This window comes from Periophthalmus magnuspinnatus, chromosome 11, assembly GCF_009829125.3.
Source record: "Periophthalmus magnuspinnatus isolate fPerMag1 chromosome 11, fPerMag1.2.pri, whole genome shotgun sequence".
Classification (NCBI taxonomy): domain Eukaryota; kingdom Metazoa; phylum Chordata; class Actinopteri; order Gobiiformes; family Gobiidae; genus Periophthalmus; species Periophthalmus magnuspinnatus.
This window is the reverse complement of record NC_047136.2, coordinates 27,399,569-27,423,867: the sequence shown is the minus strand read 5'-3', so window position 1 is coordinate 27,423,867 and position 24,299 is coordinate 27,399,569. Positions and strand designations below refer to the sequence as shown.

The following is a 24,299-nucleotide window of genomic DNA, read 5'->3' as shown; positions in this document are numbered from 1 at the left end:
AGGTTCATTTGTTTTCATACCTGACAATTTTGACTGTTCGCTCACTGGTATTGGATATCTGCGCCAATATTGAAAATTTGCAGTTATAAAAGTTACAAAACACCTTTAGCTCAATTTTTCACATATGATGTTTGTGTTTAAAGGAAATAATGCGTGTTTTCAGTGCCCTAGTAGCATCTAATGTTGGGTATCAGCAGATACTTAAAGCCAAATTATCAACATTGGTATCAGAACAGAAAAAGCTGGATGTATGGATCCTTAGTCACAGGCATCAAATCACATTTTTATTTCTATTCTATTCAATAATCTATATCCTATAGTCAGATGTATTAAAAACAAATAGTTGTATGTAAAGTTCTTTCACATTTAAAGCAATAATGACAAGTATGTCTGTCCTTGCTGCACATTCTTTTCCATTGTGCTTTGGACTGTGGAGTAGCACTGTGAAAGAAGTCATGAGAGGCGCGGTCAAAAGCTACCAAGAAAAGTATATAAGAGATAGAAGGAGATGATAGGCGCGAGGCTTTGAAAGAGGAAAGCTGCACAGGGTGAAAGGGTGAGAGTGGTACTGAGAGTGTAGCAGAACTAATAGGATCTTACACCTGCACCAGGCTCTGATACTGGTCACACAAACTGGTTAATTGGTTATTTTTGAGGCTGCAAACTTGATGGTACATTCTGGTGGAGGCAAAGAGACAACAAATCCAAGGCTAAGGAAAACAGCAGCAGAGCAAAATAGGAAAATAAGTTGTTGTTTTTTTGGTTTTTTTTTTAAGAATCATAAAATATTAAGCAGAAATAAATTAGGCTTTCCAATATGAAGTAAGAAATGTAATAGTTTGTTGACTTTATACATATTAATACTACTGAAAATGATAAACATGTTTCTTTGGTGTGGTGTAGTAACTCTGACATATGGTATTCTAGTGAAAATTGTGTAGTCCTTTTAAACATACAAAATCCAGCTGGATGCCAGTTTGAGTGTTGCAATATGGTTTGTGTTAGTTTTGGCTGTAGCAGCACGGTGGCACAATAAAGATGGATGGCTAATTGTGGCTGCATCTGTCGCCCATGGCAGTTGGCTCGAGTCATGCATGGGCTGATTAACTCCTCTAAAATTCAGGTATGCTTTCCATACAAGTGTTCATTTGGTAAACCAGTACAATGCCAAAGTATTATGCATACCTGATGGTACACTAATTTGTAGTTTTAAAGTGCTATGCTCTGGATCATTTAAAATCCTTCTTAAATATACAGAGAAACAAGAACACTGTCCCTCTTGACACCTGGCCTAAATGAAAAATCAATAATTATGGTAAGAATAAAGCAATCAAAGCCAAGACGGCATAACTAGTATTTAGAGCATGTTTTCAGGTCTGCATTATTCCACGGAAATAGAAAGTTCAAACTATATTCTGATTTTTTGTTTCTTTTAACAAAAAAAAAAAAAATAAATAAAAAAAAAATGCGTTAAGTTTCATAAGATATTTAAAGTGCATTTAACTCATCCACAAACATTAATGTGGCGACCTGTCAAAAGAATACTTTGACATAGTAAAAGTATAAAACATAATCTAAATCCAGTTTAATAATATGTGAATAAGGGCATCGAGAGCCCAAAGGAGATGAGAAGGCACTGGATAACTGTGGCCATTTACCATTTTAAACATTGGCGGAAAAGCAACTCTTAGAATGCACTGTACACATTACACTGCTGTAAGTGTGAAAATAAATAAAACGCCTGATTAGGTGTGAGGAGAATGTAAAGGGGATAACTGCCTCCAAAACAGTTTACTATACAGCACTTGTGTCTCCGTGCCCAGGAATATAAGTTGCCCCAGTGGAGAAGCTCTTTACCTCTCCACTCCATTAACACAGTGGCAGTGTGTCACGGCTGGGCGAGCAGTGCTTTTAAAGGCCATGTGAGGAGCCGGGGTGATTGGCAGTGAGTGCTCCGGCCAAATGCTGTCCAAGGATGCCCTCCCCAAAACTGTTTTCATTTATTTGAAATAGAAATGTATTGGTGTTGTGGACTAAAGTGGAAGAGGGGGCCGCTAAACTGAAATATGACTAGGAGCTGAAATGAAATGCAATATTGCTTTTGTTAGTTTTGAAAGCGCATCCTAGCATATAATTAGTTCTGAATTCTTAATTAGATTGTAGGTACGATTTGAATAACTATTTGTCCAAGAAATCATGTAATATAAAACAGCTACTCAATTTTGGGAAAACATAATGAAACAAATGATAAGGGAAAACATTACGGGAATTTGATGACAAAGTTCAGTTGAAAAATAAATAATTGTAGTTGTAAGAAGTAATTGAACAAGGGCTAAATAAAAGGGACTCGTGAAATCCAAATGCTACTCATGCTATACTGTATATTGCCCCTTGTAAATATTACATGTACTAACAGAAAAGATGGTGCTGAAACAAGTAAAAGAATAAAGTGTCTGAAAAGGTCAAATGCACTATTATTGAATACTTTCTTTCTCCCACTTAGAAATTCCCTTTTAACTGACAGTCATAAAGAAATTCAATAGTACTTATCTCAACAAGTGGAGCGTGTTTTATCTGCCTCTCCTGTGTGTGTGTCAAAGAGAGCTCTTATAAATTGCGTTTTAGCACAAAATTTGAGAATATGCATCCCTGATGTAGGGATAATAAAGTGGAATCGGTGGCAGTGTGTCAGGGTCATCTCACATATGATGCATGATACATTATATTCTTACTCATAGGATCATAATGTTTAAACAATAAGTACATCTCCTGTAATTCAAGCACAGTAGGCCTGCATTCAGCAGATGAACTAATAATTATTTTGCAAATTAATTCATCAATTTAAAACTGCATGCCGGCATTTCATTTTAAAGAACACATTATAAGCAAAATTGACTTTTTTGAGCTTTTCGCTCTATGTGTTATCTCCTCATCAAAAACATACCTGGAGTGGTATTGTTGCTTTATTCGTGCTCGTTTCATTTATCAATTAATACATTAATCCAAAGTCATCTTCTCTAAGAACTCAAGCAAGCTCCATTCACATGTGGACATATTTTTTGAATCATCAGAATCGCTCTGCAGCTAAATTGGGTTCACAACGAACGCATAGCTCTATTGACATAGCATTCATGACCAATAAGGACTTAATTTCTTTACTTACTGCTTATTCATTCCCATTGTTGACAGCAGAGGAAGCTCCAACGCCTAAGTTCCTCATTGGAAATGGAGTCAAATTTCATGAAAGTATATTTTCTAAATGTAGACATTATTTTAATTTAGAAAATGTGAAATGCTTAGCCCAAGGTGACCAACAGCATGTTTAAAATGGAATTAAAGCCTGGTGACATGGATGATAGGTTTAAAGCAATAATAAAAACTTGAAAAGGTACACTATGTAACTTTTCTGGTGTCCACCACTTGCTACTTCCCATGTAGAGGTTATTGTGTTGCATAAAATGTTTCACCATATGGCAGATAAGACCCATAACTTGGACTGGCATCAGCTGCTTGCCTCCATGCCATACTGTGGAACATTCCGGACAAAGCACACTGAAATGGAGGCAGAAGTTTGTGAGATTGTATACAACAGTTTTAAAGGGATGTTTGATTATTTGTTTTAAGAGAAGTAATGAGATTATGGTATTTTCATGCCAGCAGATTCTTTTCAAACACATTTTGAGCAATAGAAATTGTTATTCTGCTGCTTTCATGGTGTTGGCCGTTGTAGGTGTAAATATATTATACCAGTTTAAAGACTCTGTAACCTTTGACGGGATCTTTAAAAGGCAACTTAGCCTGTGCAAATATATTTGATTTAACCGCAGGAGCAGCACGCAGCACGCAGCAATAACAGGGCTTTCATGTTGCATCTGAAGGTTTAGAGGTTTGGTGAGGAGCCGGTAGGTAGTGTATGTCAGAGCGACGAGGCACAAATGGCTAAGGAGGTAAAGCACAGGGGACTCTCAGTGACAGGCTGACAGTACAGCAGACAGAACAGTATCTATCAGCACTCCGCCCTGATGGATGGCCTAAACTGCAGATATTATTGCAGCTAATGATTCACCTCAAGTGGCCATTACTGGGACATAATTTGTCTCCATCGTTTTTTTCTCTAGAGCTGGGGTTGACTGCGTCTATACACAGTCTTTGGGAGAAATAAATAGAAAACATAATAACATGAATCTAATGCTTAACAAGTACATAAATAGAGGGGCATCTTAAAACTCAAGATTGTGGCCTGTACTTTTTGTACAGTGCACAACGTGAAAAGAATAACCTTTAGTATAATTATAAAAACAAAGTTGAGATTCCTCTGAAAAAAAGGTAAGGAGAGATAGTCCGTCAAGTCAGTGGGGTTTCAAGTTAATGCTGAATGCTGAATTTCTTGCTGCTTGATTTGCAATGACATCAAAACATTCTACAGGCCAAAAATATTTAATATAATACAATATAGTTAAAATGCAGATTTCGGTTGCACTAATAGGAATCAGGTTCAACATTTGTGCTTTTGAATTTTGGATATTTCACAGGAAAGTGCACTGTAATCAATAGGAAAAACTGGTCCTAGCTTCCTATCTGAGAGTATGACACCATCACATTTTAGAATCTGAAAATCACCAATAGTTACAACAGTGTGATGTTTGACGTTGTGTTACCTGGTTGCTGGGAGCGTACTGACTCGCGTGAAGAATACAGAAGGCTCCACGTCAACATGGACTCCCAGGGAAAGCTCACGGTAATATCCCTCCACTTTGCCTGCTCCTCCGGAATACTTGAAGGTTAACACGGCTTCCAATGTCTGCAAAGAAACACACAGCAAAGAAACACACAATTGACAATGTTTAAAGGAAAACTATATGGGTCATCCAAACAGAGAATAGCCTTTACAAAAATATATGAGGACTAGCTTAAGTGTGATTGGGGTCAGAGAGCGCAGTCAAAAACGCTTTGAATCATTACTATATCAGCAAAAAAGGTACTTGAGCTTAATGTGTCAGAAGTCAGCATAAATGCACTGAGTCTCCATTGTGTTCCTTAATGTAATGGAGGGCCAATGCTCTCAAAGACTGGTGGCTACAAGGAGTTCAATTCGGAATCAACTTCTTTGGCAGTCGGGTCTGAGGTGGACGGGGTGAGCGGGCCTGGGTCCAGAAGAGAACGGCCAGACAGAATTAATGGGAGATTTTGGGCGAAAGAGGGGTAGCATGGGACAGGCGGCCAAGTGGGGGAGGATGTGGAAATGAAAAGTGGCAGTTTATGGCGAGGAGCGCACAAGCTGACTCAGGCGACGGGCCGACGAGGCGGGGTAAAAGGAGCATCCAAGGTCCCACTTTTTTTTTTTCCTATGCAGCATAATTCTTCTGAAATAGCTGAGAGAAGCAAACCCGGAGTCTTTGCTGGACAAATTTGGCTTAATGCTTTGATTATGTTCATCATTTATCTCACGGGGGTTTGGATGTTGCCAGCTAGATGTTGAGCCTATTACAAAAACAAATGAATAATAGATGCAAGAAAGGTACAAGACATTACTGGAAGGAAAGATTTCTTTTAAACAAATGATTTTGGTTCATTTAGTGTTCTTAGCTTAAAAAAATCAAGGAATTAAACTTGAATGAATTTAAAAATGACATGATATAAGGTGATATAAATATTGCTAAATAAATACACATAAAAACACCAAAATAAGTAAATAATCAATTTTTTGTTAGTATTTAATATAGTCCAGTAGTGTACTGTAAAAACGACATCATATCCCTATCCATTTGACGTTTACAACATTTGCCCTGGTTTCTTCTTGACTGACCAAGTAAAGATCCAAAAGTGCCCCAAAACAAACCAAAATAGATCTGTGCTGTCAGAAAATGACATGCTTCGTGTTCAGAAGATAGCCTTGCCCTGGAACCATGCTGTTTCATACACCAGTTTCTGAATGTGAAATGTGAATAAAAAAAAAAATTTAAAATTATGTTACTTTATAGTATCACATAAAGTCTGGGATAGATAGATTTGAATCACCATTTTAATAACATCCATACAAGGAAACAGATAGATGGATTACTAGTTGAACACATATAACTTCACAACAAACCTTTCTCTATTGGGTTTTTAACATGTTCAATTTTCCTTACTTAAAATTATACAGGCCAGACTTCCAGTTAGGCAGCGCGGTAGATCGTGGCATATCTCTGTTGTTTTGTGGGGTTTAATTACTGGCAAGCGCTCAAAGACATCTGATTTCAATGACCATGATGGGACGAGTGGGAAAGGCGAATGGCATTAAACTCAAAGTGCGTGAAACAAAGCACAAAAAGACGGCAAATTGAAGAAACACAAGCATGAGAGCAGCTAGCATCTCACGTGGCAGGAAGTCTATCCGGCCTGACAAAACACATAAAAGAGGGAAGACAAGACATAAATAAAAAACAGATTTGCAACTTTTAAGAAGCAAGTTAAGGCTGACATCAAGAACGTTTGACAAACTTGGAGTACTTGGAGCACCAGAGAGAATGGAGGGGTACTCGGCCCCTCGCGTTGTTGAGGACCTGCTGCAGAGAGAATATGAGCTCCTGGTGGTGACCCAACTCATAATTTAGCAGGGGGACAGGGCTGGAACCAGGAGACCGGTCCATGGAGCGGCACCTAGATCTATAATTGTTAACTACCTCCAATTTGACATAAAGAAGTTGATCCTCAAGAGAACCTGGAAGAAACATCTGAAAATAGTCGTAAACCCACTGTTCTTTGATCACAATTATGCATAGGCAAGAAAGTGCTGAAGGAAATCTAGGTCAATTTTCAAACATCACTGACTAAAATCCACTGGACAGATGGTTCCAAGACATTTGGAAACCCTCAGGATGCAGCAGAGGAGATGCAGAAAAGAGGGTTTGAAGTGACGACCAAAACGACGGAGCAGAAGGAGGATGCGATGGAGAGACGGATTCAACAGGTTTTCCCGTGGATGCGGAAGCAGTGCAGGCCAAAGAGCGAGGGAGAAGCTACAGTTTCAGAGATGAGGAGGAGTAACAAATGGGAGGTAATTGCTAATGAAACACTAATAACAATGCTCTTATATTATATTCAAATTTGGATATTAATATTATATGAAGGATAAAAAAACAAACTAGAGGCCACCCTGTATTTAAGTTTTAATTATTATCACAATTTGAGTGGTGATAGGCCTATATATTTTGTACATTGCTATTTGAAGAGTTAGTAAGTTAAAAGTAAGCTATCCTCCTGGCCTTAAATTTGTTTTTTGCAAATAATACACTGGCAAGAAGGAAAATAAAAACCTTCTTGGACTTTGACTTATGTAGAATGGACTTAAATAGACTCCTTGAGTCAGTACCTAAGTCTACAGAGGGGGGCCTTCTTTTTTTTTAACAACTCGTCAGTTCCCGGATAGAAATTCTTCTTGTTTATGTTGTTAGTTATGGTTTTAGAGTTTTTGTGTGGTCAGGGTCAAATTGTCTAAAGTATTTGCCAAAAATGCAACCTAGTAATCTGAGGTTTACCTTTATAAATGTGAATGGTTTAAGTAATCCAATAAAAAGGGGAAAGTTTAAAAAGGAAAAAAAAGCTGAGACCTGAATGTGAAAAGTCTTGCTATAAAGCTATGTTTGATAATGTTGCTCTGGAAGAAATACTAGTCTGTGGAGGCGATTGGAATATAGTTATAAACCATACACTACAGACTCCAGTAGTACCAAGTAGCATAGTAAAAATATTTGTATAGATACATCAACATGACATTAGCAGAGGTGGGAGTCATGGATGTTTGGAGAGGATGCCATCCTTTAGACAACATGCTCAATGACGAGCTTTAGTAAAACAAACACACTCAGTAACATTTGTAAAGTCATTCCACGCTCTGTCCCCACAGAGGACAGGGGCAGGAACTGTAGTTTCAGTGATTAAAGTGAAGTGTGTTAGCATGTCGCAGGTTGCTAGAACTGAAACAATCAAGATGAATCTGCTGCCTAGAATTTTGTATGTATTTCAGTCTTTGCCAGTGTCACTACCAATTCATTAATTTGTACAGTGGAGCAAAACAATTTCTAGAGTGATTTGGAATTGGGCAAAACCTAGAATTAAATTCTCAACAATTGAAACACCAAAAAGGAGGGAGGAACTGGCACTGCCAAACATGGATGAATATTTCTACGAAGCACAGCTCAAGCCTGTGATTGGTCAGTGTGATTCTGATTTTACAACAAAGTGCAAACAGATTGAATTGAATAATGCAGGCCATGTACAAGTTTTTTTTTGCCAATAAGAAGTTGTTTGAAGAAAATGAAAACAAGTTGGGATTATTTTACCAAATTCACCTTGGAAGGTTGGTTTAAAACAGTTAAAAGATGTGCAGCAGAGAAAGAAATAAAGCTATTCAGCTAGCCAGCATGACTAGTTTACAACTTTTAAACCCGGAAGTATGAATACTAAGTTCAGGGAATGAGAAAATGCAAGTTTAAATATTCTAAACAAATTCATCAAAAAAGGGCAAATTGTAAGCTTCCAAAACTTACAACAGGACTTGAAACATCAAGATTCTGATATGTGTTTTCAAGAGACTGAAATACTTTGCAATCACCGAAATACTTTGTGACGCATATAATCACAAAATGGTAAAATGTCTGATGTCCTACAGCAAAAGTAACATATTAGTTTTTGTATTGAGAGGATAAAAAAATGAAAGTAATTTACAGTGCTCAATTTGGCTCTTGGTATAACAGCAATATCTGTATCAATCAATTATTTTGGTCATTTGAAATTTCTGTGATTGCTGTACAAATGTTTGGAAACTGTAAAGAGACAAATTATTTCCCTGGTCTTTTCTCGTCGGCACAGGGAGCATACTGATGTGTCCGGAGCACAGGGATTATGTTGAGAGGATTCCAGCACTGGTTCTGTTTGTATTTCCTGGAGATGCAGCAGTGGAGCCAGTTTGCCTTGGACCCAAATGAACTGGAGCTTCACACTGCACTGGCAACAACACAAAGACGACTGCAGGCTGATATCAATCTCATTTAAATGACTGCCTCAAATTCTTGTTTTAGGCAGTCTTCTATTTTCCAACTTGCTTCTTTTGAAAGGGAAGAAGGTTTGTTGGCCCAAGCGCCAGAAGCTGGGCGAAGGGCCCATTAGTATTGTATGACCATGCAAAACATGGCCGTGTAAGTGCACTGATGGGAAGAGAAGTCCGGGACCCTCACCATGACATATGTGAATGTGTGAATGCTTTCCAAAAACGTATAGTTTATTATATAAAAAAAGGGAACATTGTTTTGGCATCACAATATTGTTTAGACCTCAGCGCCACAAGTTGGTGAAGGGCCAATTAGCATCGTACCATCATGGAGAGTATGGCCGCGCTGGTCCCCACGAATCAAATCATCATTTCCCATGAAGTACTCGTTCACTCCCTACAGTCACTTCGTTCGCCACATCAGGCCAGTTACGGCCATATAAAATATAATGGAAAAATTGAACATTATTATTGTAAGGAGCCAAAAAAGGGAGGAGCCCATGTGAAAGTCACTGACAGGCAGTGACCAGGGATCCTCATCATGACATTGGAATTTGCGAGTGCTTTCCGAAAATGTATGTTTTATTGCAAATAAAAAACATGGTTTTCACATTGAACAATTATTCTTTCTTCTTATTAATTTATTTTCCAAACCAAACCCCTCATTTTTCACACAGTGTACAATGGCAAAAACCCACGAAAATTTGTCCAAAATTAAAACTTGTACTTCTGTAATTTACCAAATAAAAAATAAAGAAACAATTTCATAGAAAAAAAAAAAGTCTACGAGGACCACACCTTATCACTGACGTGAATCAAAATAACTAGAAATACAAAACCTAGCCCTTGTAATTTAAAAACTTGTCCTAGGGTTTTTATCCAATGGATTCACCACTGAGGCAGCATCATCAGGATATATCCGGATGGTGATAAGATTTTACATAAGTCTCAGGGTGTGGTTATAATGAGCTCTTAATGAATTGGCCATTCTGAAAGCATAAAAATCCCTATAACTTTTGCAAACAGCATCAAATTTAGATAGACTCAATGTAGCGTTTGTGCATTTTGATTACCTTGACATGATTACATGTTAAACTTCTATCTTTAAAAATGGGTCAGAAAGAGTTTAAGTGTAACAGTGGCAATTTTTAATCAAATGTGAAGACAGGCAGCCCTCCCACTAAAACGTGCCCTTCTGCGGTCGCAAGGGCTGCGAGGGCCCTTTATCACCGCTTGCAGTTTTAATTATTACTTTTTATAGAAATTCTCATAATATTAGTGAAGCCACAAAGTCATCAAAGATGCTAGATTCCAGATCCACACATAATACTTCTTCAAATATACTTAAAACATTGGCATTCATGTTATAGCTTGAAGCCTATGATTAACAGAAGAGGAGATAACAAGGCAAATGTTTATCTTTAAAATTGTTCAGCTAAAACAATATCATGAAAGGTTTGTTCAGTTTAACCCCATTTCAAAGATGGCTGCACATGGATGCTATGTGAAAACAGTGGTGAGATAGAGGGATGATAAATGTATGATATTTCCTCTGTTTGGTGTACATTCACAGCCTGCACAATCATCTAAGCTGTGGGTTCCTGTTATTGAAGCACTCCAGTCTCCTCAGGGTGTACTGCTGTGTGGTCAAGCGCCTATCTGTCCTCTACTTCAACATGATGCTTCGGAGACACGGCCATTGTCTGGCGACAAACTGCGTACCTGATTCCAGCCCTCCGCCCCTGCCTGCTCTCCACTCTGAGCACCCTTGGGACTCTGTTTCAATCACGGAGAGCTAAAAATAACCAGGGCTGAAATGAGCTGACTGTGTTAGGCCGCCAGCAGCAGCAGCAGCACACAGCAGCTACAGTACAGCCACAGCATATGCATACAGAATACAGTGGACATGGACATTCATGTACTAACTTTGCACATTCACTTGACGAGTGAGAGCTTGGTCAGCCTTTCTAAATATATAATTCAATGAAGTAATATTTTCTGAAAAATTAAAAAAACAGAAAATGGATATAAATTTACATTCTGGACCATTTTGAGATAGATATGCCATATTATGACATATCTATGAAATAAACATTTATTTTACTTTTGTATTAGGACTGAGCAATTTGGGAAAATATTGGATTGGAATTTTTCAATCCAATATTTGAAAAATTTGGATTGAAAAACGCAAAGCCGGGTATTTAGTTGTTTGCAGAAGAAGTTACTTAAAGAGGAGGTATTATGCAAAATATTTTTTTGTTTTTTGTTTTCTACCATGTTATGACACTGTTCATCAAAACATACCTGAAGAGGTTTGAGATGTCATCCATGCATGAATCTGTTTTAGCCCTAGCTTCAAGGTAGTGAGCCCCTTGATGAAGCATTCATCCGACCTTGCTTACTGGTGTGTACACATCTAATATTGGACTTCTAAAATCATTTAGTTATTTTTGTTTTCTTTTACTGTTAGCACTGACTAACCCAAGAATTCTTTTCAAGGGCAACACATTACCATGGTCTGATAATCTGGAGAGAAGGAGAAAGAGTTTTGTAGGATACTACAGTCAGGATACCAGTAAGAGCAATAAAAAAAAAAAGCTTCCAGCCATTTGAACTCCACTTAAGGTTTAAAATATGAATATCATAAAACATAGCATCATACAGCACAAGAGCTGAAGGCCATAGAAGGATAAAGGGTGAGCTGGTACTCCATGAAATTGTTGTGCACTGCCCAAAGGAAATTCATCACATACAGGTCACTGAGCACAGAACAAACTCCACTGACCCAAGATCTGCAGAGAGCAAGCACATTTACAGTTGTTTTTTAAAAAAATAATTCTACTCTACAGTAACATAACTGCCTATATTTCATGCTTCTTTTTCAATTTATCATATAAGAACTAAGATGGCACAAGTTCAAAAGTGTCTCAATCCAATCTTAAGTGTATCAAAAGTAGGAACGTCCATTATTCAGGTCACAATATAATCCTAAAAAATAATAATAACAATATTGGAAACCACAGTCACAGTCACATCAATTCAATTCAATATATACTCCAGAAAAAGAAAGCCTTGAAAAAAGGGATTTGCTCATGTGGCTGTCGCATTTACTTTAATGTATCATTCAGAAAGTTTGATTTCACAAAAGCCGGTCATATTCTAAAGAAGAAGTTACAAATTATACAGTGGGGTAGAAAGAAAATTAAAGATTTCACAGTTGTTCGTTATGGTGGATAACTGTAAAATGTGAACTTTCGTGATATTGTGACTGCTATGGTGTAACTTGTAGATTAGGGATGTAACTGCGTGTATGCACAGCATACTTGCAGGAATCGTGTTTATCGTTAACCAGTCTGACAATTAAACCAGCAATGTCATACATGCATCCAATGGGAAGAAATATGACATGAGTCAATCTAATTTTCCAAATTTTTCAAATCAAATCAAATCAAATCAAACTTTATTTATATAGCACTTTTTCATACAAAAAAAAAAGTAACACAAAGTGCTTTACAAAGCATTAAAATCAGTCCCACCCACCAAACCCACCCAGCCACCCGACAGCCCAACAACCCAACCCCAACACATCAATAATCATAACCAAACAACCCCCCACCCCAACACACACTCCCACCCCCCACCTCAACCCATGTTAAAATACCTCAGTTTCAGCGTCAATTGAGTACCTCCAGGTTTTTTAGCAAGGGAAAGACAGGAAATGGCATGTTGGGTCAAAATAAATTTGATATATATATATATATATATATATATATATATATATACACACACACACACACACACACACACCCACACACACACACACACACACACACACATATACACACATGCCATTCATTTCTGGATGAAACCTGGATGCAGAAATGGGTCTACAGTGTTCAGGTCCCAGTGTTAGCCTGCAGGTATAAAAAAGTAACAGTATAATAAAGTACTCCCAAAGTTCATATACTGCCAGAACACCCAACATGCTCATCTGCAGGTGAAATAAAGTTCATGCTAAATTTAGCTCCCAGAGGCTAGACAAAAAATTCAGGCTTCTACTATCTGAGAATAAGCCCTTCTTTGCATCTAAAATATGTGTGCTTTTGTGATTACATTCTTCATGTGCCAGTAAAGCCTTACTGTCATAGCTGTTTCTAGCTATAAAGATACAACAAAGGTAAACAGAGCCCCACATCCACAAGAGGGACTGAAAGCTTAGCCTCATATGAGAAGAAAGGGGGTAATTTTTTTTCAGATTTTTCAAACTGTGACAATGCAACATCCATTAGACTACATTTTATCTTCTGAGGTTACTTAAAGAACATGTTTATGGATCAACAAAGCATTAGAAATCACACAATTGTAGCAAATACTGCCTCTTATAAGTACAATTTTGCATACGTCCCAGGCACCGCAGACACAGGGACTGAATTAAAGGCAGTAAATAAAATTTACATTATTATATTAATACATTATTTGTGTGTTCTTAATTCGATTGAAAGGAGCTGGTCCAATTGGTTTTAGATAACAAAAAGCAATGTTCTGTTTTTGGTAATAGATGAAGTAATCTGCAATAGAACAGAATCTGCACCATTGCTGGAACTATTCTAAACTATTCACAGAGACTAATTTTCTCCCCATTTCAGAAGAGTGGCTCGTGCTAAATAACACATTCTCCTTATAAGAGATGAGCAAAGCAATAGATGATGACTTAATAACTATTATGATTTCTGATTTTCTGCTCTATGCTCCTTAAATGTTTCTGTTAACCACTCACAGGTGATGATAGGATGGACCACACAAAAGAGTCTCTAATTTCCAATCTCAGCCATAGTAGTTAAAGGCACCGGTGTGAAGCATCATTACATTTCCCACCAAATTGAAAATGGTGTAATGTCCCCCTTTATGACACAGACACTTGCAGTCTTCATTTCTGTGTCAGTTACGGTCCGTTTTTCTTTGACCTTGCCTCACAAAGAACAAGACGAAGAACTGTGCACTTGGTTGCCTTTCTTGCTGACTGCATCTTCTCCCAGTTTGCCCGCGGAGAGACTGCCGCTGTAAGGATGCGATGAAATGGTAGTCTGTCCATCTAATTGTCCCTAAAATGAGAGCTGACCTGTGCTTAGTCTGCAGGTGCCCAAGGCTGGAGATCCATGGGAGGCTTTTAGTCACCTGTGGCCTCGACTGGCGCGCTGAAAACTAGCTAACCACTCCGGGGCATTGGCTGTGTGTCCGTTTGTGATGCGCAGACACCTCTCACATGTGTCGCGGTTGGCTGTCAATCACCCGGCCAATCAGTGGGGCACCTCGGGCTCCTGGCTCGCTTCCACCGCTCACTACCAGCCTAATGGGGGGGAGTTAAGCAGCAACCACCAGCTTTTAATTCTAGCACAGCCTCAGTAAGGACTTGTGTCAGTTGCTGTCACTGCACAAAATTCTGATGTTTATTCCCACTCTCCTGCTGTTGGAAACTCTTAAATGAGCAAAGCTAGAACAGCGATACAACAACAATAAGAACAAAACTTATGTCAAAACATGTCGAAAGAGTTGTGATGATTTACTACAGCCTACAAACAAAAAAAGGTCATTTTCTTTATGTCTTTGTAAATCCACTTGTTCAGGCTAGATCACAATTTCAATCTTATCACGATTCATGTACACATTCTATTTATCTGATGCCTTTAAGGAGGTTAAAAAAGTAATGAAATGTAATGAAAATGAAATGAAAGTGTTCTGAAAGTAATAGGAGAAGTGGGTGGGGAAAAGTGTCTGTTTTTGAGAAGACAGCTGCATTAAATAAAGAAACAGTGAATCACAATATGACACCAAACTCTAAGATCAAGTTTGCTTTAATGGTCATTTGAGACATTTATATCAAACTTAGGAATAATGACTTTGTAATTGTATGTTGACGAGCTGTATGTGAACCACGCCAAGTTGCTTTGACAGCTGTGGAGGGTTGGTGCATCTTAAAGTTTGAAAAAAATAATGTGTGGATGAAAATAGCTGACAGCGCTGACAAGGAAAGGGGATGGTGAGTTTGCATGGTTCCAAATTCCAAACAAACAAAAAAAACCTGGGTGGTGGAGCCTTAAGCCAGCCCTTTAATGATGCTCCTGACATTTCTGCCCACACACACGCTGTTAGAGTTTGCCTCTGATGTGGCAATTAGAATGGGAGACTTTCTAAACAGTACCTCTGCAACATGCCCATCTACCGGAGTTTTGGGAGGTCAGAGAGTAAAGAAGAATCTAGAACAGCAGATTGTTCTAATGGTAGTGTCAGAGAGGCCTTGGGTTATTCTGTATTGAACTAGAGATGAAAGAGAGAGATGGGTGAATGGAAATATCACTGACCTTTGAATCATGTACATACTTGTATACTTTACCATGTAACATTAGGAAGGACTACTATTTCAAAATATATGGCATTTGCATTTTGGAACATATATAGCAGTAATTCCTATTATTGAAGTGGAGACAATTCTATCATTTTTTTTTTCTTTTTACCATGTATAATCTTATTTTTGTTCAAGCCTTGATCAGTTACATAAGATAAAGAGAACCATTCATAGGATATGTAAGTGTTGTAAGGCAAAGTACAAAAACATCAGAAGAATAAATATATGCAGTCAAAAATCAAGATAAATAACAATTTAAAAATAGACCTTAAAGCTGCCGTCTGCAAGTTTATTTGATTTTTATTTTACCCGATGTGAAACCTGTCCCCCCCTACCCCCTCGCCTGTGCTCTCTGGTCTTCTACTGTCAGGCTGGCACATTATCACACAGCAGTAACGTAGATAGCATCTAGTGGTGTTAGCTGAGACTACAACAAGGACCGGTGGCCAATCTAATCACAAATGGTAGCTTTAAATCTAAATCTGTTGAACTAGAATGCCATCAACCTGCATGCAAAAAGAAGCACTTAAACCTAAATAAATTGAGTTGCGAATGGGGCTGGAACGCAAAACCTCTCAGTGACAGGTTCATTTCACCTATGGCTGTGCCTTCTTTAGACCAGTGCAGATGTAGAACCTGAAAGAGGCCTCAGTTTTCCTCTCTGCACTAAACCAATCTGACTGAGAAAGCACACGCACACAACATAATGTGCTCTGGCTGTCAGTCAATCTCCTGGTCTGCACTTCAGCACCACGGACAGCGCTGCACACAGCCCAGGACGCACACAGATCTGAAGAGGCTTTTATTTGCTGTGGCAGATCAACCAACCCCCTCCTGCTGGAACAGATTTCCTCCCAGCCGCGCCTGTGACGGCCCAATCACAACACTTCATCAGATAGCTTTCATACGCTGACTGACGGAGAGGGACTGCATGCGCAATATGGTAAGCAACAAAAGAAGCATTCTGCATATGTGAGGAGAATGTAATGTGGTGTTTTTGGGTTGTTTCATCTGCAAAGTAACAAAAAATATATATTCCTATTCTGAATTGAGGGATTTGTAATTTGTAACCAAATTTAATCATTTGTTCAAAATCACAGCTAGTCAAAAAAAGAAAAAAAACAAAAACTGGAAAGGCTAATCTGTTGAACTGAAGCCTGAGTTCTGAGGGTTCTGTGTAAAGTTTATTCATTTTAAAATAATTTTGCTTGCTTATTTAACTGACAACTGACTGATTTAAGACAATTTACATGTTAGCAATGTGAAAGAGTCAACATCAGCAGTTTTCACTGTTCATAAGACACATGACACATGTTACTCAGACATGAACAAAATACAACTCCTGGTTTCACAAGTGAACTACAGAACAGTTCAAAGTAAATAGAGTGTCATAAGTGCATCTCTTTTAGGCATTAGACTTGAGTCAGCCATTCAGGTGTGCTTGAAAACAATACAGATACCAGTAAACCTTGGCTTAACAACTAAATGCAATGTAGCAGTAGATAGTATTTGTAAGAGTAAAAACTCAAAAGCTCTTGGTGATGGTGTGGATGGACAAAGGGGTTGAGGACAATGACACTTTGCACTGCTCAAGTTGACTATATAAAAATGATGATCCAATTAAAGCTGACCTCAGTGAGACCCTTCAGGGTGCCTGTGTCCACAAATCCTCACAGGCACATCACCGCGTTACCAGGGAAACCGCTGCATGAAGCTACAACATATTTTTAATCTCAGCTGTTGCTTAGTTAAGATAAAGTTAGCTAACGCTTGGATTCCGTCTTGGTTTAAATAAATTCGTAGTTTCACTAGAAAAATGTGGGTACAACCAATTAATCAAAAAAACATATAAATAAATTGAAAATGCTATTTTTTTTTTATTAAATGATTCTTACATGGTCATGGTCTTACAGGTCCATTCTTTCATATCTAATATTATGCAAAATTTAATTACACATTCTATTTCTAGTCTGCTCAGGCATCTTCTTTTGGAACTAACAAAGGATGCAGTAGGTCAATTTATCTGTTATCATCATGTAGCCAAAGACTAGGACTGTGTAAATTGTATGGAGTTTTTTAATCAGGACTGAGTTATTTCTATTCATCAATGATTATCTTGGGTCATTTTAATGCAGAGGTCCACAGACAATCCTTTGTCACTAAAAGTATGTGGTTTTCAACCACATACTTTTGAGAGTTCAGACTGATTGCTAAATGGCAATAATTAAAAGTATGTACACTTTAAATTCAGGAAATTAATATATATATTAAAAAAAACATTTGTTTCTAAAATAAAATTTAATCAAAACAAAACAAAACAAAGTAAATACACTTATATTCTTCAACAATTGTCAGTAGGTAGCAGGGGATCCTAATCAAAGCCATTTGTGTATAATGACGAAAATCATAATCCTTAACCTCAAAAGAAGGCCTGGCATTCAACAAATTTCAGGTTTAATGTTTTAGGGTTTTATTTTATGGGTACATCTGACATCCCAAGGGACAGCAGGTGTGCTTCTCCTATAGATTCAAATATATGCTGTAAATTCTCTCAATAAAAAAAGCGTTTCATCCTGTGAAATCAGATTGTGATGAGTACTGACTAATTCACTTAGAATCTGCTTGTGAATCTGATTATGGGACGTGAGTCATGAAGGAGAGGATCAAGAGGCGCAGGAGGACTGGCATCTGTCACAGGTACAGCGCAGGACCCATGGGTGCTGCACACATCAAACGCCTGGCCTTTTATACAACCCTGTTGTCCTATGTAGGTGTCACGCCCCTATCACTCGCTTATTAGCACAGTCAACCTCAAACATGTCAAGTAGGCTTCAAAGACTCGAGTTGAAAGCTGGTTGCTCTGCAGTAGAAAAAGTAAAAATAGCTTGTTGGTGGTTAGCTGGAGCGGAGAGGGGGCTGGGCGCACAGTGTGGTGGCATATGGAGGTTGGCGCGGCTCGCTGGATTTTACACATGGATTGGAGTCTAGTAACCATGATGAAATGCTTGATTCTCTGCTAATTTCACCCACCAGGCACCGCATGCGACAGCAATTTAAAATGCACCAACACAAGCCAGGGCAGGGCTACCATCCACACGAAAGCTCTGTCACCAGACTGCACTTAGTTTGCAAGTGATAGACAACTTTTAGAAACAAATGCTTTATACATTTGATGTGATCTCTACTATATCATGGCAAACTATACTACTTGAGTTCCACTTGAGTAGTAACACAAGCCAAATATAGGTACAACTCACCAAATCCTATTATGAACACCGCAACATCATATTTACATTTACTTTTAAGGACTACCGTGTAATGCAGATTTAATGGCACAAATAAATTGTTACAAAGAGGCTGGACCCAGAACCCCCCCAATTCAAAAGACATACAGTAGACTGACTGAACAATAAATGTGTTTGTGGCCAGTTTTGTTATCTGACATTGAAAGATACAGTCATTGAACAGTGACAATGTGCAAAAGTAATAGTGAAGTTTTCACTGCTTGAAGGCAAACTTTCTGAATGGGAATCTGTCCATCTGGCCACAGCTCATAAAAACCTGCCTGAGAGCTCAGACAGAGTGGTGCATTTTACATGAACAGTAATTAGAAGAATACAAAGTGGGCTTTCCTCAGGGTGAGGCTGCAAATGGAGCAGATCATTTGACCATCAGTGAGAGGCAGCCGACCCACGGCTCTGTATCACAGGGAGAGGCTGGAGAGGGGACAAGTCATCAGGAGACAAAACAGATATGCCCAAAACAGCAGCGCAAATGACACGCACGATACACTATCTTTAACTGTGAGAGCAATGCACAGATCAATCCACCATGGAGAGTCATGTGGACATTCTGCCAACACCAGAACACAGCAGGCTTCTCAGAGGAAATCAGTCCTGTTTTTCTGTGCTCAAATATTAACTATTCTCCTCTGAGATAACAATATTGGTGCAATATGATGAGATTCTGATACTTGGCAGTCAATAGGAATTATTAACCACAAGGCATAAAATGAAAAGGAATAATTTGCCTTGCAAATTGTGTTTGTCAATGTTTTTCAGAATTTCTGCATGATCTCATTTGATAGTGTAACATTTGTGTGCAGTGACAGGCCTGTGTGAAAAAAGACAGAGGGCCATAATTACATGTGGGCTGGTCCCAGAGCTCTGTACCTGGGTCTCCTGCAGGAGCCTGATAGCACAGAGAAGGGAGCATCCACAGGAGGGAGCAAGATCTGCTGACATGGTGCCCTGCCTCCATTCATCAGTGTGCACCACAGATCAGCTCCCACACCTGAAGGCTCGGATAAAGCGAGCATGAGTAAAACAGTCCCGGAAGAGAGAGAGACAGCTGTGCTGTGCAGCTGCAGCCCCAATCAGACGGCTGTGTTTGTCCGACAGGTAATTGAAGCACCTGGAGGCTAAGCGACTAGAAGAAATAAAAGTGTTGGCAAACAGCCCCAAACTACAACTGTGTAAACTCTGCTGAATCAGTGAGTCTGTGAGGAGGGGCCACTCTGATTATGATTATGAGTTCTGATTACTCTTGATTGGTCCACATCCAGTCTGTATGTGAACATCATAAAGGGAAAAAAAACAACAACAATATAGTCTGTTGTCCTCGGCAGAGTGTAGATAGAACACGGACTCATTTGGCACTTAGTAAGCACCTAAAACACCAAAAGCCACTGTGGCAGACAAAAGATTCCTGTAGAATTAAGCAGAAAATTGAAGTTAATAAAAGCAACAGATTTGAACAGCAACCTCAATCACATGACTTCAGTCTATGCAATGCTCTTACTTAAATGTAGCATATTACAGATTAAATCAGGTGGCATGATGCAACAGACCTATAAAACTTGCCATACACAATAAGAGATATTCTGAGCACAGGCTGTGTCAACCCCAGTGACACTGGCCTTAGACATTTCACATGATGTTTTAGTATTGCCTCAGCAGTAGTGATGCCAAAGTGTAAGCCACAATATGTCAATATTTTGAATGGACGAGGTGGAAAAACAGCTGAAGGTTAGAGGTTTGTTGGAATGTAGCTCTGCAGAATACACATGCTAAATAATAAAACACAGACCTTCCCCTGTACACTTTGAAAGCTCAGATAACAGGCCCTCCTACAACACTGAGACGCATTACCCATTATCACCTTTACCAGAATATATCCACCACGTCATGATTGTTTTGCTTACAATTAATATTGCTCATACAAACAATTTGTTGTTTATATGAGCAATTTGCTGTTTATATTAGTTAACCTGGCATTAGGTTGTTTCCTCTAAAACAATCTTACAGCATCAACACTAAGTTCCAAAGAGTACAAGCAATCAATATTTCTATCCAGTTTCTGATTCCTTGTGACTCCTCACTGTGTATATCACGTACATTTATTATGATGTTATGACTCATACTGGTGCTGTCAAGAGTAAAGAGAATAGAGAAATATAATATAATAAAGAGAAATATGTATGTGTGTATATATATATATATATATATATATATATATATATATATATATATATATATATATATATATCATATATATTACATTACACTATACTTTCAGCTAATGAATGGATAAGGCTAAGGACTCATTACTGCCAAAATCTACATTGTGAAGCACTGTGGCATGTCTTCCATTACAAATATTACATAGATAATAATGCTCACGCTCTGTCACTACATGTCCTAGCTCTAAACATCCAGAACAGAGAGCCTCCCTCACATAGGCACGGTGTTCCAAAACAGACAAGTCTGGGAACCTTGTCCATACAGTCAAGTGATGAAAATTATCCGTACAGTAAAGGCACAAGGATTTCTATTTTGCAGCTGTAAACTACCAATAATCCGCAGAAATATAAGTAGATAGAGTACCAGTCCTGTGGCTAACTCCCTTGTCTGCAGGACAAAGAGTGTGAAGAGACGTCAGTGGATTATAGGCTATCTCTGCCTCCAAACTGATGAATGAAACAAAATCTTTGAAACTGAGAAAGACATTTGTATTCATCAGGCTCAGGGTGACATACCGACATCTAACTGGCAATAGCCCAGTCTGGTAGTTTGGAGATTATATTTTGGTTCTGTTGAGAGTCATTCATAATTTCTAACCCCTTAACATGGGGCATTGCATCCAGGCAGTAATCCTTCTGCATCCATACCATGGATTTTTGGCCAGTTATTCAACTTTTGCCTAAATGCTTTTTGAATAGTAAAAGCTTGACAAAAAAAAAAAAATTGTTTAATCTTTTGCATGCATCGTGATAGGCATCAAATCACTCTGAATGCAGCCTTCCACTTAACGAACTGAGTAGGACCACCTGTGAAAGTAAATGGTTCTGGTGCAAGAAGTTTATTTAAAATGATATTATGTTGAAACATTTGTGCCCAAGAAGATATATCAAATTTTATGACATGGTCAGTGGGATATGATTCTGAAACAGGTGGATCTGGAGTATGTCTGACAGGGATTGTTTCTTCATTGCTAATAGAGGACAGCATAAGAGGAGCTGTAACAGATCTAATACAACGTGTACTGTTCTTAGGAGAGGCTGTCTCAGGCAGGGTGAAGGTAGGGAGAGGCAGGGTGGTGGTAGCAGTCACAGTTGTGGTGGCCTTGAGATTTCCAACATAATCTGCTTTATGGCCTGGATGAGGCACAATTGTTAAAAGGTGGAGCATCCCACGAACTCTTGATTAATTTCATCAAAAACTTTTGCCACATGAGTTTTCCTTTCTGCATGTAATCTGATGAACTCTCATTTTTTCTCCTCCATTTAGTTTTTTTGTTTTTGGTGTTCTTCAAGTTGACTCATTACTTTTCTAATCCTTCTTTCAGCAGCTTCAGCGTGCTTTACGGCTACTGAATGCTTGTCAGAATGGAAGGAGGCTTCTGATCCATGTATAGCATGCAAACTCCTGAGACAGCTGTTACGGCCCTGAGCCTTAGGTTCTTTTCGTTGTTTGTATTTGTATATTACGGTTTGTCTGTGTGTCCCCGAATCAGTCTACTTTTCCCATAATCATGGCTGATGGAGTCCTTGCCTGTGATTGGAGGACTGTTTCCCAGCCTGGCCAACCCTGGGGCCCACCTTCAGCCGCCTCCCACCCATTTAAGAAGATTTGGGACACCTGTTCAGGGCTGCTGGCCTGTGTGTGTCCAGTCTGACATTTTGTTTGTATAGCGTGTCTCTCTTGTGTGTCATTACAGTGGTAGTGACTCTGTGTCTTGAGACACTTCATTGTCAGTACTGACTCTGTGTTTGTTCATCAAGATTTTGTTACTGTAAAATTTGTGTTTTAGTTAAATTTACCTTTTTGTTTTTGTTTAAACCTTGCAAGGTACTGTTTGTTTCAATATTTTTAAACTCCTTTTGTTTAGCTTACCCTTAACATCCTTGTTCATTAAATTACGTCTTAATTTACCATTTTTCCATCTTGGTTGTTTTTTGTTACTTCCCTGTCCACACACAAGCTGGGTCATAACAACAGCAATTCATGCATTCGGCTCCTTTCTTTATCCTCATTGAAATCTTTACCATCCACTGCTCATATGCTATACTGATCATCTCTGATGTGGCAGAGCAGACAGGTGACAACTCTTCTCCACATTTTAACTAATGAAACACATTTGATTTCATCAAGTCGATCATTAACCCCTTTACTGCTCATTTTAAATAATCAATTAATGACCACAGCTCACCTTCAGATATATATGTCAGAAGTCTTTTCTGTGCATTGCAGATTTCAGATTTCCATATTTCATATGAGGAAATCAAACACGCTTCCATCTTTTGTACTTCAATTTTCTCAGTTTGTTTATGGTTACAGCCAGACTCAATAGCCTCTTACAGGAGTGAATGCTCACCAATTTGCATCCCTTGCTCCATTCTCCATACTGATAGAAATATGTTTTTGATATACAACAAACGCTGCCTCATGTGCAGTAAAGAAGGAAATGATTAAATCAGCTCAAGAGTAAAATATAATAATATAACTGTAATTTTCACATATCCACTACAATGGCAGGTCTAATAGTTGTTTCGTGAAAGAGTTGACAAATCCTTTCTTTGTCCATGTAGTTTTTCAGACAGCTTAATTTTAGCACTGTCCTTTAATGTTACTGCTGTAGCCTTGAGACCCACGCTCACCATTTTGCTTCTCTCACCAAATTCCCAAAGCCATTGTTTAATATGTGACCCTACAGCAGATTGTTTCGGTGAGAGGCATCCTCAGGTGAAGCTCTTACTATAATGTCTCAGGTAATGATTAATAAAGTCAAGTGCATGTGTAGAGCCTTCATCTTTATTTTCCGTTTGTACACGTTACCATCGTAAAACATTACAACAGTATAACAGAGTTTAAAGTACCTTTTCTTCCTTTCCAGCCAGGAGCTCAAGGTCCATGTAAGTGCCGTCTTTCTCCCGTCATGTCAATGTAAAAATTTTTAAGCTATTCCTGCTAATACAGGAAATGATGCGTCTCGCGCAGGAAGTATTTCAAAATAAAAATACTGTTCATTATGTTACCATATTTAACTGCACAGTTCAACAGTGCATTGTAATAGCATAGTAAAAGCCAAAAGTAAAATCTGTCAACTGGACAAAAAGTTGTAGGAATGAAGACGTTTCGCTGCTCATCCAAGACATTTCTTCAGTTCAGAAGAAAGCCCCCGTCTGTGGGTTTCTTCAGATGAATTGAAGAAGCAGCTTGGATGCAAAATGTCTTCACTCCTACAACTTTTTGTCAAGTTGAAAGATTTTAATTTTGGTTTTTACTGTGGCTCAGACCTGGACGACTGTGGGATTACACAGACATTGTAATTACATCTTATGTTAAGAAAATAACACTGGAGGTA

At 38.5% G+C, this 24,299-nt stretch overlaps 1 protein-coding gene across 2 annotated transcripts in view; it reads right to left on the bottom strand.

Moving 5' to 3' along the window:
* trappc9 (trafficking protein particle complex subunit 9) overlaps positions 1-24,299 on the bottom strand; it is a 149,893-nt gene that overhangs the window by 87,153 nt on the left and 38,441 nt on the right. For both annotated transcript variants that reach the window (XM_055225437.1, XM_055225438.1), the window contains one exon: positions 4,659-4,801. In XM_055225437.1, coding sequence (XP_055081412.1) covers positions 4,659-4,801 — 143 coding nt within the window. The remainder of the gene's footprint in view (positions 1-4,658; positions 4,802-24,299) is intronic.